The sequence below is a fragment of the Trachinotus anak genome, unplaced genomic scaffold (genome assembly GCF_046630095.1).
Source record: "Trachinotus anak isolate AG129_WGS33_773 ecotype Australia unplaced genomic scaffold, CSIRO_AGI_Tana_v1 ptg000008l, whole genome shotgun sequence".
In the NCBI taxonomy this organism is placed as follows: Eukaryota; Metazoa; Chordata; class Actinopteri; order Carangiformes; family Carangidae; genus Trachinotus; species Trachinotus anak.
Window position 1 is genome coordinate 5,578,887 of NW_027273859.1, and position 16,114 is coordinate 5,595,000.

General features: G+C 38.7%; 1 protein-coding gene across 3 annotated transcripts in view; it reads left to right on the top strand.

Annotated features, from left to right (window-relative positions):
- The window catches only part of hk2 (hexokinase 2), a 33,806-nt gene that overhangs the window by 11,039 nt on the left and 6,653 nt on the right, over positions 1-16,114 (top strand). The window contains exons 8-16 of one of the 3 annotated variants that reach the window (XM_071482060.1): positions 1,396-1,557; positions 4,465-4,698; positions 7,296-7,600; positions 7,681-7,856; positions 8,442-8,561; positions 10,037-10,132; positions 12,414-12,513; positions 12,635-12,818; positions 14,830-14,985. In XM_071482060.1, coding sequence (XP_071338161.1) covers positions 1,396-1,557; positions 4,465-4,698; positions 7,296-7,600; positions 7,681-7,856; positions 8,442-8,561; positions 10,037-10,132; positions 12,414-12,513; positions 12,635-12,818; positions 14,830-14,985 — 1,533 coding nt within the window. The remainder of the gene's footprint in view (positions 1-1,395; positions 1,558-4,464; positions 4,699-7,295; positions 7,601-7,680; positions 7,857-8,441; positions 8,562-10,036; positions 10,133-12,413; positions 12,514-12,634; positions 12,819-14,829; positions 14,986-16,114) is intronic. The other 2 variants (XM_071482061.1, XM_071482063.1) reach the window with 2 other exon arrangements.

The following is a 16,114-nucleotide window of genomic DNA, read 5'->3' on the forward strand; positions in this document are numbered from 1 at the left end:
AACTAAAAAAACAGAAATATAATTAGCAGTTGCTACAAATTCTATATATGCTGATGATAATCAGTGTCAACAAATAGAGAGAACGGTGCCCTATAAAATAAACAATATTGAATAAAGTAAATTAGTATTGATTCAGTGCATAATTTTATTAATTTGGGGCTGTAAATGAGTGCAGTACATTAGTGTGTTTTATGTTTTTATACTGCATTTCTGGAAAAAAATGTTGGATGATGAAGATCTGAATCAAACTGAAGTGAAGTAAACTATACCGAGGCCATCTATAGTGATGTTGGCTGCAAGAGCGGTCATGATTTAAAAAAAAAAGGTTAAGGGGATATAAGAATTGTATAGAATAATGAGATTTGCAGCACTGGCCAGTGTGAACTGTGTGAGTCACAAAATAACAATAATGACTCATTCTTAATAGTGACTCATCCAGACAAATCAAGGCTTAGAATAGATATCAATAATATATGTGAATTTATTCTTTCACTCACTGTTATCACCTCCTATCAAAGGCAGATCAAGTATAAAGTATAAGTTTTTAGTGTATAAACTCTAAAAGCAGTCTGTTTTAAGAAAGGAATTGAAGATGAATAAAATGTTGTCATGTTTTGATTCTGATGAAATATCAGACGAACAGGCCTATGATGCAGAGTAGCAGCAAAGATAAGGCTGTATTCATCTGCTTAATAAATAAAATTACTTGTGCTGTTTGATAACTGAAATTCATATCATTGTATACCAAAGAAGTAAGGAAAATAAATGAATAGAATAGAATACAGTAGAATAATTCTTTGGACACCATTGTGCAAATTTTTCTTTGCCTCATCGAACACAAGGAATGACAATATAAGAACCAGACAAGCATTTGTTTTTTTTTTTTAAGTTATTTTTTTGGCCTTTTAGTGCCTTTATTGGATAGGTCAGTGAGAGAGTGACAGGAAAGTCAGGGAGAGAGAGGGGATGACATACAGCAAAGGGCCACGGGTCGGATTCGAACCCAAGGCCGCTGCCTTAATGGTACGCGCTCTACCAGGTGAGCCACCGAGGCGCCCTAGACAAGCATTTGTTAAAACAAACACACAGACAAGGTCACATTGTTATTGTTACAGTCTCAGAGATGTATATGTAGAAGAATTCTCAGATCATGGTCTTTTCTAGGAGAGCTTATCTCCACTATGCTGATGTGTATCAGGAGATGTCCTTGGTTGCTTGTCCTTGAGAATTTGCATGTAAAGAGTTCAGCATCTGCCAGGTTTTCAGTTGCCTGCATTTGTGTTTGTATATACATGTGTAGTTGGTGTTTTGGTCGGTCAGCTCAGGTGTGGAATAAACTATTACCTAATGACTGTTTTCAGTAAATATAAATGTTTTTTTTGTGTTGGTTTGCAGGTTTGAGAAGATGATCAGTGGCATGTACATGGGGGAACTTGTCCGTCTCATCCTGGTGAGGATGACCAAAGAGCAGCTGCTGTTCCAGGGCAAGACAACAGCAGAGCTCCTCACCACTGGACGCTTCAACATCAGCTACATATATGCCATTGAAAATGACAAGTTAGTTTTTATGTGTGTTTGATTAAGAAACTATGTTATAGTGATATTGTAGAACCACAGACTGTACATAGAACAGATCAGCAGTGAGGTTGTTTAACTTTGACCTGACAATGTATCACCTGAATGAAAGAGATGACTACAGTATAATCATGTGCTAATCATGCTGGCAATCACTTACTAACCTAAATACTCAAAGAACATGCCCCCCTCCCCAATGCCTGAAAAGATCAGTTTGCATTCATTGTGAAATGTAATTTGTTTCATCTTGTAGGTGAGTTTATATCAGTGGATGCAGGCACGTTATATTATCGGTTTATAATGGTACTAAGCAATCATTTAGTGTAGCTAACAGACTCAAAGCCAGTCGTACTCAAACTTTTTCAGATAGGGTGTGTTGAAACATACAGTGGGTACGGAAAGTATTCAGACCCCTTTAAATTTTTCACTCTTTGTTTCATTGCAGCCATTTGCTAAAATCAAAAAAGTTCATTTTATTTCTCATTAATGTACACTCAGCACCCCATCTTGACAGAAAAAAACAGAAATGTAGAATTTTTTGCAAATTTATTAAAAAAGAAAAACTGAAATATCACATGGTCATAAGTATTCAGACCCTTTGCTGTGACACTCATATTTAACTCACATGCTGTCCATTTCTTCTGATCCTCCTTGAGATGGTTCTACTCCTTCATTGGAGTCCAGCTGTGTTTAATTAAACTGATTGGATTTGATTAGGAAAGGCACACACCTGTCTATAAGACCTTACAGCTCACAGTGCATGTCAGAGCAAATGAGAATCATGAGGTCGAAGGAACTGCCCAAGGAGCTCAGAGACAGAATTGTGGCAAGGCACAGATCTGGCCAAGGTTACAAAAGAATTTCTGCAGCACTCAAGGTTCCTAAGAGCACAGTGGCCTCCATAATCCTTAAATGGAAGAAGTTTGGGACGACCAGAACTCTTCCTAGACCTGCCCGTCCAGCCAAACTGAGCAATCGTGGGAGAAGAGCCTTGGTGAGAGAGGTAAAGAAGAACCCAAAGATCACTGTGGCTGAGCTCCAGAGATGCAGTGGGCAGATGGGAGAAAGTTCCACAAAGTCAACTATCACTGCAGCCCTCCACCAGTCAGGGCTTTATGGCAGAGTGGCCCGACGGAAGCCTCTCCTCAGGGCAAGACATATGAAAGCCCGCATAGAGTTTGCCAAAAAACACATGAAGGACTCCCAGACTATGAGAAATAGGATTCTCTGGTCTGATGAGACGAAGATTGAACTTTTTGGCATTAATTCTAAGCGGTATGTGTGGAGAAAACCAGGCACTGCTCATCACCTGCCCAATACAATCAACAGTGAAACATGGTGGTGGCAGCATCATGCTATAGGGGTGTTTTTCAGCTGCAGGGACAAGACGACTGGTTGCAATTGAAGGAAAGATGAATGCGGCCAAGTACAGAGATATCCTGGAAGAAAACCTCTTCCAGAGTGCTCAGGACCTCAGACTGGGCCGAAGGTTCACCTTCCAACAAGACAATGACCCTAAGCACACAGCTAAAATAACAAAGGAGTGGCTTCGGAACAACTTTGACCATTCTTGACTGGCCCAGCCAGAGCGCTGACCTAAACCCAATTGAGCATCTCTGGCGAGACCTGAAAATGGCTGTCCACCAACATTCACCATCCAACCTGACGGAACTGGAGAGGATCTGCAAGGAAGAATGGCAGAGGATCCCCAAATCCAGGTGTGAAAAACTTGTTGCATCATTCCCAAGAAGACTCATGGCTGTACTAGCTCAAAAGTGTGCTTCTACTCAATACTGAGCAAAGGGTCTGAATACTTATGACCATGTGATATTTCAGTTTTTCTTTTTTAATAAATTTGCAAAAATTTCTACATTTCTGTTTTTTTTCTGTCAAGATGGGGTGCTGAGTGTACATTAATGAGAAATAAAATGAACTTTTTTGATTTTAGCAAATGGCTGCAATGAAACAAAGAGTGAAAAATTTAAAGGGGTCTGAATACTTTCCGTACCCACTGTATACTCTGTTCTATGATTAGAGTTGTTTTCGATACTAATACTAGTATCAGAAATGCTTCTGATTCTGCCTAAAGTACAGTATCAGGAATTGGTGAGTACACAAGTCTGTGCACCGATCTGATACCACGTAATTTATCATTAAACTTTACAGTTTCATGCCCAGATAAAATGGCAGTTTTCCCAGAAATTAACTCTCCTTTGCCTCTTTAAAACAATAGCTTACACAGGAAGGTGTTCTGTGCAGCTACTGGCAACTACTGTTATAGAGCAGTGAAGAAGAAATCATTTCCGATAAATAAAGTAACATAAGCTGTTACCAAAATGTCAGGAATTTGGCAATATGTTACATGGTAGTCCAACCAGTGAAAAGGCAACATATATAGTATGTATATGTAAGTGTAGAGATTTTTTTTTATTTCAAGATTTATTTTTTTTATGTTCAACAGTCAAATTAGATAATAAAAGAAAGATTCTATTGCATTCATGTCTTTGTTCATGTTTTACAAAGCTGAGCCATGCCATACAACAGTGACAACAATCATACAGGGTCAGTATTTATTAAAGTTCGGGTGTCAGAATCAATATCTGAACATCACTACTATAAATATCTATTAGAGGGTGAAGGAAGTTCCACCACTTGGTTGAAAAGTGTTTTTCTTTTTTTTTTTATACAAACACTTAAACAGCAGTGATTGCAATATCAAAGCTATATTGGCACTTGTTTACTTTCTTAAGAATGAAGATAGTGGAGCACACTGCATAATTTGTATCACAGAGTTTGTCAGTTGATTGGTTTTGGAAATTGAAATCTTCTGCCTCTGAGTTTGGTTTATGCATTAATTCTGCTGATTGGTATTTGTTTTCTCCCCTGCAGAGACGAGGAAGGTCTTACAAGTGCTGAGGAGGTGCTTCGGGGGCTGGGTCTGGAACCATCATTGGAGGACTGCATAGCCACTCAGAGGGTGTGTCAGATAGTATCTACACGGGCCGCACACTTGTGTGCTGCCGCTCTAGTGGCAGTGCTTCGGCAGATCCGGGATAACAAAGCGGCTGAGAAGCTGCGTACTACAATTGGAGTGGATGGATCTGTTTACAAGAATCATCCAGAGTAAGTTGTCCCGAACACCATCATGTCTGTTTTGGTGTATCTCAAAAACACATACAGTACTAGTCAAAAGTTATGGGAAAGTGTGTCCAAACTTTTAACTGGTACTGTACACTTGAGCTATGGGCCTTAGTTTATAAAGAGAATTTCATTGCAGTAGAATACCTGCAGTACTGGAAGCATGTTAGTGCAATAGAGTTGAATGGAATACAAACAATAGCTGTGATTGTGTAATTTCTTATTTTTGACTATATTTTATGTGACTCTTATCTGAATTTACTATTTATTCTGTATATCCACATGTTCCTGAGTGTGTTTGCACTGAGAATGTGCGGAGTGCCACAAAATCATTATTACATCCACTGTGATTCAGAGTATAAAATAGTATACAAATAACAGTGTTTCCCATACATAGACGAATGGAGACCAACCGCCACAGAATGATTCTGGTTTTTTTTTGTTTTTTTTCCTGTTGTTGTTGTTGTTTTCCCTCTAGTCTATGCTCTCAACGTAATATCGCTCTGTTTATTCATCTCCACATAGCGCTCTTTCTGTCATTCTCAGACACACACGGACACACACACACACAGACACAGACACAGGCACATGCGCACACACGCACACACACACAGACAAGCGCGCATATGCCAGCAGTGCGCGGAAAAATCAACCAGCGCATCACTGGTGCATGCACACACACTCGTCTGATTGGCACACTCCTCCTCTGCACGCACCGATCTCAGAAAAACCTGCCACAGTCTCACCTGTGAATTGTGAGCGGGATTTCTCAACGATGAATAGGGTAAGCACATAGAAATTTAATATTCCTTAGTATATCTTTTAAAGTAATGGACATTGGAGTGTTATATTAATAATAAGTTATATTTCATTTTATCTCCAGATAAAAACAGATCTCAGGAACAGGCTTCAAGGGGAACACCTGGCAGCCTGCTTAAGACTTTCCATAAATGGGCCCCAAACCCAAGGAGGTCCCTTATGAGAGAGCACTTGAGTTTTTTTTCAGGAAGCCAAGAAAAATTAGGTGTTCTGATAGGGCATGCAAGCTTTGCACCAAATAGGCTACAGTATAAGAACATGAAAAGAATCTGAATCAGGCTTTGTACCTTAGGTAGTTTCTTTATTTTATTTGTGTTAATATTTTATTGTTACATTATTTTATTTTACCCAAAAATTTAGAACAGGTTATTGGTTGAGGTATGTCTTAAGTTAATTATTTGAAATAAAAACCTCCAGCTGAAGTTGTTTTGTGGAAATCATTCTTGTCACAGAATCTAAAGATTGAAACTAGTTGGGGTGAGAAATGAAACCAGGCAGGGCTCTGGTAAAAAGGTTTTTAGTTGTCTTCTCTTAAAGAACTTACTTTTAAAGAAGTAAGATTGAGCTGAATAATTCCAAATGCTGTAGCTTTATAATGGTCTCAGCAGGTGACTCTGAAGAACAATAGATACAGTTTTTTTCATATGGCAGCTTCAGAAAGTGTTGAACGCCGCCCGCTGCATACAATCTGCATACAATGACTGACTCCACCAACTGCCACGACACTGTGACACTTGATTCCCCCAATGGTGTCAGTGGAGCACCACAAATTGCTACCTGGTCTGTGGGAAACACTGAATAATGATAAGATAAGGGTATAAAATTAATAGAAATTGCTATCAGCTAAACTGCCCATGCATGTTTCCCTTTTCATGAAAGTAGTAGTCATGCTACTCTCTTAATCTCTGTTACATTCAGAGCATGTCCTGTCTCATGATTTTGTGCTGCCTGTCTTTCCTGTGCTGAAAGTCTCTCTGCATCTTGCTGCTCTCTGCGTGGACATCTTCAACATCTTCTCTTTCCTGGCTGAAGAAATGGCTGATACGAAACATATGAAATGTGCAGTATAGAGGAAAATATCTAAAAATCACTTTTATGGTTATTTTCAAAATATTTAATCATTAATTGGCAATGACACATTCCAGAGATAATGAAGAATGCTGTTCAATCCGAATGTGAATACATTTTGCAGTTGTACTTTCTCTAGTGCGTTCACCATTATAACCATTATATCTATGTTTCCAACCGAGCTACCCCTAATTCATCAATGCATAAGCCCAGTGGTGGGGTCACTTTAGGCCTGGTGCGCCGCTGGGCTTTGAATATGCTGGTGGAAACGTTGCTGTCACGATGTTCACAAATGTCTGGAGAAATTTGAAAAAGGACAACATGGTCTGAATCCCCAAAATAGAAAAGAATCGTGAACATAATTTTACAAAGACATTTTTTTAATTGATTATGTTTTTATAATAATGATAATTTCTGCTGAAGAACAACATAAATGCAACTTTAAAAAGAATTAAAAAGCAAGAAAGAGTTTAATAATGCATACTCATACACGAGTTAAGGTCATTTTCTATGTTCCCAAGTCAGCTCTCTACACTTGAAATGAAATACACTATTACTGCATTTGGAGGAGTAAATCTCAATTTTTGCAACTTTAACCTTGAATGAGTTCAAATGTGCTAGAGAAAAGGGGAAAAAGAGGTAATTACAGGACAACACAGTTTTTAAAAAAAATGTATCTATCTCCCTTTTTCCAGGTTTTCCCGAAGGCTTCACAAGATGGTACGGCGACTTGTGCCTGACTGTGATGTGCGTTTTCTGCTGTCACAGGATGGCAGTGGGAAGGGTTCAGCCATGGTAACAGCAGTAGCTTACCGGCTAGCTGCTCAACATGCGGAGCGTCAGCGCATCCTCGACACCTTGCGGTTGAGCCGTGAGCAGTTGCTTGAGGTGAAAAACCGAATGAGTGAGGAGATGGCGCGAGGCCTGTCTAGGCAAACCCACGAGCAGACGAGTGTCAAGATGCTTCCCACCTACGTCAGATCAACACCAGATGGAACAGGTAGCTTTAGGAGAAAATCACCCCTTCCACTTTTTGAGTTAAGAGTTCACCTTTCTTTAATGCTTTGTGTGTGTGTTCAGAAGTCTTGTCTTTATTGCCCTCATCAGAGCATGGCGACTTCTTGGCTTTGGACCTTGGAGGCTCCAGCTTTCGGGTGTTGCTGGTTCGAGTGCGAAGTGGAAAGAGACACAATGTGGACATGAACCACAAGATCTATAATATCCCACAGGAGACTATGCAAGGCACAGGGGAAGAGGTAAAACATTAAGGGTGTTGAAGTGCTTTAGTATTTCACATAATAAGTGATAACAGCAACTGAAAAGAGGAAACTGAGCTGAAATATCTCCCTGAAGTGATCTTCAGAGAAAAAAGTGATTTTAATGGTAATTGAAAACTTTGACTAAATTTTCATTTTACATCTAGAGTTTTGACTGATGCATAACTTTTTGTATTAAAATCCAATTTGATTGTTTTGTGTGCATGTGATTTTACATGCAGTTTACTTACAAAGATATGCAACTAGAAAATATAGAAAAAGGAAAGGATTAAATTATAATATAAATAAATGTTGTCAATTATGGGGAGATGCACAGCATGTCCTATAGCATGCTGTATAGTTTCTATAATACCTGACTTTTGTGATCATGATCACCCTTCGCTCCACATGCCACACAGTCAATAGTCATATGTTGTAGTAAAGTGAGAGAAATGTGCTTTTCTCTTTCTGGAAAACTGTTAAAAAACTGCTAAATACTTTTGCACTGAGGGTACCATACCTGATAGAGAAGGTACATTGTAACCTGGCGTTTTTTTTGCACTTAATGTCTCTTGTTTTTTTCAGCTTTTCAACCACATTGTGAACTGCATTGCTGACTTTCTGGAGTACATGGGCATGAGAGGAGCGTCCTTACCTTTGGGATTTACATTCTCCTTCCCCTGTCATCAAAGCAAACTGGATCAGGTAGTGTTTGATTCAATATTCATTATAAGTGCAAGACAAGCCATAATAAATATGATGTCACATTGAATCTATGCTCATGAACTTTGTGTAAATGACATTACATTGTGTAAATGACATTATGTTGTATGAACAACATTAAGTTGGCAGACACTTTGTTTCCTGCAACCCCTGCATTCATTCTCTCTCCAGTTCTTAAACTTGTTAATTTTAATTTTATTAAATAAAGTAAAGCCTGTGTTTTAATTAGCATGAGTTAAGAAAGAAGGACACTTCTTTTGTTGCCAGCTTAACCATGGTATTTCTTTTCTCACAGTGATGGTAATAGTGTCATTATTATTATTATTATTATTATTGTTATTAGCTATAACTAATTGAGTGTTATTTTATTTTCATTCCATGAAGACACACAACTGTTTGTAGCAAAATAAGTGAAACACAATTTCTGTGCTGCTAAATTTTATTTGCCTATTTAGTTATGTGGACAGGTGTCTTTATCACTCATTATAGATCTACACAGAATGAATGAATGGATGACAGCGACTGATCACACAATCACTTGCATTTATAGAATTCATCATCCATTGTCAATGGCACGCCGGCCACATGTTATACATACAGATTATGTAGCTGCGCATTTTCCAAACATTGGAGAGGTAACAATTATGTTGCCATAGATTTAAATCCCTGCTCCTTCTCCATAAAGAGAAACCCATACTCACCCATCAGAGGTTCATCCGCTGGGCCTCAGCAAAGTGATTTTTCTCTTTAATCCTTCCTCTCTCTCTTCTGAGCACTACTTTTTTTTGTACTTGCTAAACATGCTAACTGAATTGTCTGTTTACTGAAGAACTGGCTTCTTGCTAAAAGGTTGAGAAAATAAAAGTATCCAAATCAAATAAGTGGTAGGTAGAAATAATATTTATTTTTAAAACATGCAGTTTAGGAAAATTTCAAGAAGGACAAAAAAAATTGTGTGATGGGCTGGTGCATCTGTTGCACCATCAAAAGTTACACCATTGGTTTTAGGTAGAGATGCCAGCCTGGTCTGTACTCTACTTAGGGAACCTGCACTTAGGGACACATAAAGCCAGCCTAAATCTTGCAAGCTCAGTTTTCACAATGACATATTAACTTCAAAACAGTTCCTAGCAGCTGGAATCTGGAACAATCTGAACTATGGGCATAAAAACGCATTCAGTTAATCAAAAAAGTCTTCTTTGTTTCATCAGAAATCAGAAACAAAGATGCCAGAGAATCACAGTACATTTCCTGTCAGACTGACATCTCAGTTACTGCTATACTGTATTTTTCTGTGTGGCAATGTATATTTATATATATATATTATCAATAATAGAAAGAAAACAACAGCAGCTGTTGCAGTGACCTCCACATATCTTCAATGTAGTCAGATGCCATTCATTGTACACACCTAGAATCATACACTCACACACAAATTACTGCTGTCATTTGTCAAGGGTATTCTGCTGAAGTGGACAAAGGGTTTCAAAGCCAGTGGCTGTGAGGGACAAGATGTTGTTAGATTACTTAAAGAAGCTGTCTGCCGCAGACAGGTGAGTACACACATCACAAATGCAGTCTCTGGAATTGTGTTGAAAATTGTTGGCTGGGCATGTTGACACTTGAAGCTCAAAGGAGTTTTAAATCAAAAGCCACTGGACTTGGTTATTTGTCTAGGAAGACGTTTGACCTCTCATCCAAGAGGCTTCATCACCTGATGAAGAAGTTGTCTCATCCAAGAGGCTTCATCAGGTGATGAAGCCTCTTGGATGAGAGGTGAAACGTCTTCCTAGACAAATAACCAAATCCAGTTGCTTTCGATTTAAAACTCCTTTGAGATACTATGACCTGGACAAATGAGAATATTCACAGGCTTGACACTTGAAGAATATAACAAAAATTAAGTGGCTCACAAATAACATTGACATACAAATCTTCCTTTTCCTTCCGTGTGTGTGTGTGTGTTTGTGTGTGAGATGATAAATACTTTCTATATGGTTTGATGATTTGAGGTTAGGTGTAGATATATTGAATGAGCTGAACCCGCCAAACTCCATGTACAGTGTTCCCCTACCATTGAAACCAATAAAATAGAAAAAGAATAAAATTTAAAAAATATTTTATTTATGTATATTGATGCATGTTATTTATGTTATGTTTTTGTGCACTCATGTTGTTTTAGCTCAGTGTGAGGATCTAGTGTGTTTTGCTGTCATTTACGGTTGTGTTTCTCTCCTCTGTTTCACGGTGTGTGTGTGTTATTAGCCCGTCCACCCACACACACTGAGAGGAGCAAAGCAGATACAGGTTGACAATACTGTGCAAAGCTTTCCAACAAGTGTTATTAATCACTCTAAAACCAAAGATGGACGTCAACTCCAAATGTCTGAAAGTCAGGATGAATTTCAGCACATTTAATCTACAGTGCATCCGGAAAGTATTCACAGCACTTCACTTTTTCCACATTTTGTTATGTTACAGCCTTATTCCAAAATTGATTAAATTAATTTTTTACCTCAAAATTCTACACATGACAAAGTGAAAAAAGTTTGCTTAAAATTTATGCAGATATATTAAAAATAAAGAAATAAAAAACATCACATGTACATAAGTATTCACAGCCTTTGCCATGACACTCAAATTGAGTTCAGGTACATCCTGTTTCCACTGATCATCCTTCAGATGTTTCTACAACTTGATTGGAGTCCACCTGTGGTAAATTCAGTTGATTGGACATGATTTGGAAAGACACACACCTGTCTATATAAGGTCCCATAGTTGACAGTGCAGGTCAGAGCACAAATCAAGCCATGAAGTCCAAGGAATTGTCTGTAGACCTCTGAGACAGGACTGTATTGAGGCACAGATCTGGGGAAGGGTACAGAAACATTCCTGCAGCATTGAAGGTCCCAGTGAGCACAGTGGCCTCCATCATGTGTAAATGGAAGAAGTTTGGAACCACCAGGACTCTTCCTAGAGCTGCTGCCCGGCCAATCTGAGCGATCGGGGCAGAAGGGCCTTAGTCAAGGAGGTGACCAAGAACCCTATGGTCAGTGCTCTGGACCTCGGACTGGGAAGAAGGTTCATCTTCCAACAGGACAACGACCCTAAGCACACAGCCAAGATAGCAAAGGAGTGGCTTCGGGACAACTCTGTGAATGTCCTTGAGTGGCCCAGCCAGAGCCCAGACTTGAACCCGATTGAACATCTCTGGAGAGATCTGAAAATGGCTGTGCACCGACGCTCCCCATCCAACCTGATGGAGCCTGAGAGGTTCTGCAGAGAAGAATGGGAGAAACTGCCCAAAAATATGTGCCAAGCTTGTAGCATCATACTCAAAAAGACTTGAGGCTTTAATTGCTGCCAAAGGCACTTCAACAAAGCATTGAGCAAAGGCTGTGAATACTTATGTACATGTGATTTTTATTTTTTTGTTTTTTATTTTTAATATATTTGCAAAAATTTAAAGCAAACCTTTTTTCACTTTGTCATTATGGGGTATTGTGTGTAGAATTTTGAGGTAAAAAATGAATTTAATCCATTTTGGAATAAGGCGGTAACATAACAAAATGTGGAAAAAGGGAAGCGCTGTGAATACTTTCCGGATACACTGTATAACTACTTAAACTATATTTGCTATTTTTTAGGAGATTAGTGCAGACAGTCAGGCTACCTCAGTGTGTTACCTATAATAGATCCCCATGTACATGAGTGGTTACTGGTTTGTAAAGATGCCCCTGTAATCTTCACAGTCACTTGTCATGATCTGAAAGTTAATGTGTTGTTTTTAATATAATTGAGAGATGTAAATGAGTTTGTTGTCACTGCCTCCAGGAATTTGACTTGAACTTTGTGGCTGTGGTTAATGACACAGTGGGAACCATGATGACTTGCGGCTATGAGGACCCCAAATGTGAGGTGGGACTCATTGTAGGTAAGTCTTTCTACCCCCCACCTTCCTCTGCGGCTGTGTTTTCACTTTGACTTTTAAAAAATTGACTGCTTTTCTTTTCATGACAGTAGTGTATGTAATACCTGTCCACCCATCTTTACAGGCACAGGGACCAATGCCTGCTACATGGAGGAAATGCACAACATCGAACTGGTGGAGGGTAATGACGGCCGTATGTGTGTCAACATGGAATGGGGAGCATTCGGTGACAATGGTGAACTTGATGACTTCTGCACCCAGTTTGATCGCGTTGTTGATGATTGCTCTCACAACCCTGGGAAACAGAGGTAATGGATGGGTTATTTACATAGCCACAGCCCTGAAACATGAGCTTTCCTGTTTCGTCATAGTTAGGCAGGGACCACAGTAATCAGCAGATGCTTAACTGTCAAATTCAAGCAGACACATACAAGGTAATTTATGAATAAAACCTCCTCTAATGTTGACAAAACTTACTTCTTTCATTACAAGTCTTTTTTTCTTTGCTCTTCCTCCTTTTACCTTTCTTCAAATCTCAACTTGGCGTTGAGAAAGTGCAGCATCAGTCCTTGGTGAGATAGTGATTATATCTAAAATAATAAAAAAATGCAAAGTAAATGTTATTTAATGTGATTAAACCAATAATGGTAGTAACAGAAGGTCTGTGCAGAGTGAGATTATTTCAGCCAGGAAATGACCATTAACAGCTGGCAGGCAAAACATCCTCTAGTTCACAAGACAGAAATGCCATTCAGACTGTTTTGAATGTCATCTTTGCAAGACAATTTTATTTATATAGAACCATTCAGGCCATTCAGTGTTTCCCAGAGGCAGAGGATAATTAAAAACATTTAGAAAAAACAATAAGAAGTAGGGGTGGGTATTACCACCGATTTTCCCAAATTGATTCAATTCTGATTCACAAGGTCCTGATTCGATGTGATTCCCAAATTGATTGGTAGGGTGTTCAACAGTTTAGGTGCATAATGGATGAAAGCCCCTTCCACAGTTTTATTTTTGGGTACATCTGGAATATTTAGAAACCCTGCTTTAGACTTGCCTGTGACCGTGACACCTGACCAGATCTCGTTGTGCGAGAAGAATGAGGGTCACAGGAGACCTACAGGGATACGGCCTCACACATCCACAGGAGATTGTAAAAGACATATTAAAAGATCGATAAGGGGATTTTATGAATCAATATCGGATCATTCAAAAGAAATTCAAATTGAATCGGATGTTACCGAATGTTGGATTTGAGGATAATTACAGGAGTAGAAATGAGGTAATTGGGTCTTATTTATTAATATCTTCCCAAATTCTTCTAAAAGAAAAAATGTAACTCCTCCATGAAGTGCAGAGACCAGTTTGGTGTAATAAGACTGATATTTAAAATGTAAATGCTTCTGACTAAGTGTGATGGTGAAAGGTCAAGTATCTACTTAAAGGTGACCTGTAGACTTTTCTTGCGAACAGACAAAAATTATATTTATGTTCACTGTTACACACCAGAATATATTGATTGTATCCTGTAGATCAGTGGATTAATGTGACACCATCAGTATCACTGTGTATTGTGTACCCATGCGTGCTTGTGTGCATGCGTTTTGGTTTGGTTATACCCAACAGAGAGATAATGCTAAGCAAGCATAGAGTTTATCATGCTGTCATCTAGAAAAGTAATGATAACACATTATTGTAGGAAGCAACAGTAGCTGCACCTTGAATTTGTTATTCCAAAATAAAAACTTTACTGTGCATCACTGCACATAGAAACCATACTGAGAAGGATCACCTTCACCTAGCAGCATATTTGGGTGCTGCATATTTATGTTGTGGGACTTTGCACCCTTCCAGACAAGAAGATTTCCTCTGGGGAGAAGCCAGACATATTGGACTTATGAGACATCATTAACCCATGACAGAGAATGTATCAATGAGAGGTGCTATTTTGCCTAAACACAGCTCTGAAGCAGCTGTGCAGACAGTTTGTCTTTTGTCTGCTCTCTGTGCCTTGACTGATGAAATTAAGAATCACATTATTATGTTTTTACTGATGAAAGGAGCTCATCTGGATTGTCTGTTATGAAATTGTTTCTATGATGTGTGGGGAGTACGCTGATGAGAGGGGCCAATACCATGGGGCTTTACTGATTTCAGCCCTTGTCACACCTGATAATTTAATCCAGTTAAATGCCCCCCCCCTAACAACTGATCTATTATCAGACCTTTGTTTGGTCTCTGAGCTTCTATTCATGAACAATAATCACTCAAACTATTCTGTTTGATTACTTAATCAGAATTTTATTTTTCTGGCAGGTATGAGAAGATGATCAGTGGCATGTACCTGGGGGAGATAGTAAGGAATGTGCTGATGGATTTTACTGCTAAGGGCCTGCTGTTCAGAGGGAAACTGTCCGAGCGACTCAAGACCCATGGCATCTTCGAAACAAAGTTCCTCTCACAGATTGAGAAGTGAGTGTTACAGATTGTTCTGGCCTCAGCTCACCCCTGTTCACCATTAGTGTATGGTAAGAATAGAAAAAAACACACATTAGACTTAACAGATCAGCCACAAGGACAGAAAAGGGACATCAGGGATGTCTCAGAGCTACCACTTGAGATCACATCAGTGAAATCTTCACAGTATGGAGGATTACTGAGGAGCAGAAAGAAGAGAGGTGGAGGGAAGATGAGCAATAACAAGGCTACATAGGCTATATGACATAACAGCCACTATCTGCTGATACTAAAGCCTGATCTTAATATTAATATTTTTACATAACACAGATGCTCACTGCACATCTAGAATAAAGTAGTCTTGAAGAAATGTGTTTTCATAAAAATACTCCCTCACAATCGCAGCAGTCACGTTGATGATGATGATGGATTACCTTAGAATAATTGAAATGTCTGCAGGCAAAGCACTGAAATAACAGTAGGGCTCTGGCTGCTTCAAAGGTACAAAGGCATGGTATGCTTAGAAAAAATGGTATGCTTAGAAAAAAAAAAACCTCTCTGGTGTGTAATATATGAATCTTTTTATATATATATATATATATATATATATATATATATATATATATACACAGCCGTCCTCAAAATTATTCATACCCTTGTTAATTTTGTGATTTTTTTTATTTTTGCGATGAAACTAATGCATTTTTGTCAAGTTTGTTTATGAATTATATGTGACCAACAAGTGAAAGAACGACAACAATACACAATTCAAGAAACTCTTAAATTCATGGGTATTTTATTGTCGGATTACCAAAAAATGCCATGTTCAAAATTATTCATACCCCTGGCAATATCTCAACAAAAATGTCCCAAATGTGTTCATCTTTGTCCCAAAGTTATTTCATGATGTCTCATTGGAATTAATACCTTTTTTGTTGACCAAATGTTAAACAAGGTTAAAAAAATAGCATCTTTCCAGAAGAGTATAAATAGTGGGAAAGTGTTCAGGTCATTGTTAATCTCTGGTCATCATGGTAAAGAAGAAGGAGCTCAGTGAGGACCTGCGTCAGCGTCTTGTGCAGGCCCACAGTGAAGGAAAGGGTTACAAGGCCATTTCCAAGCAGTATGGTGTCCCTGTCTCAAC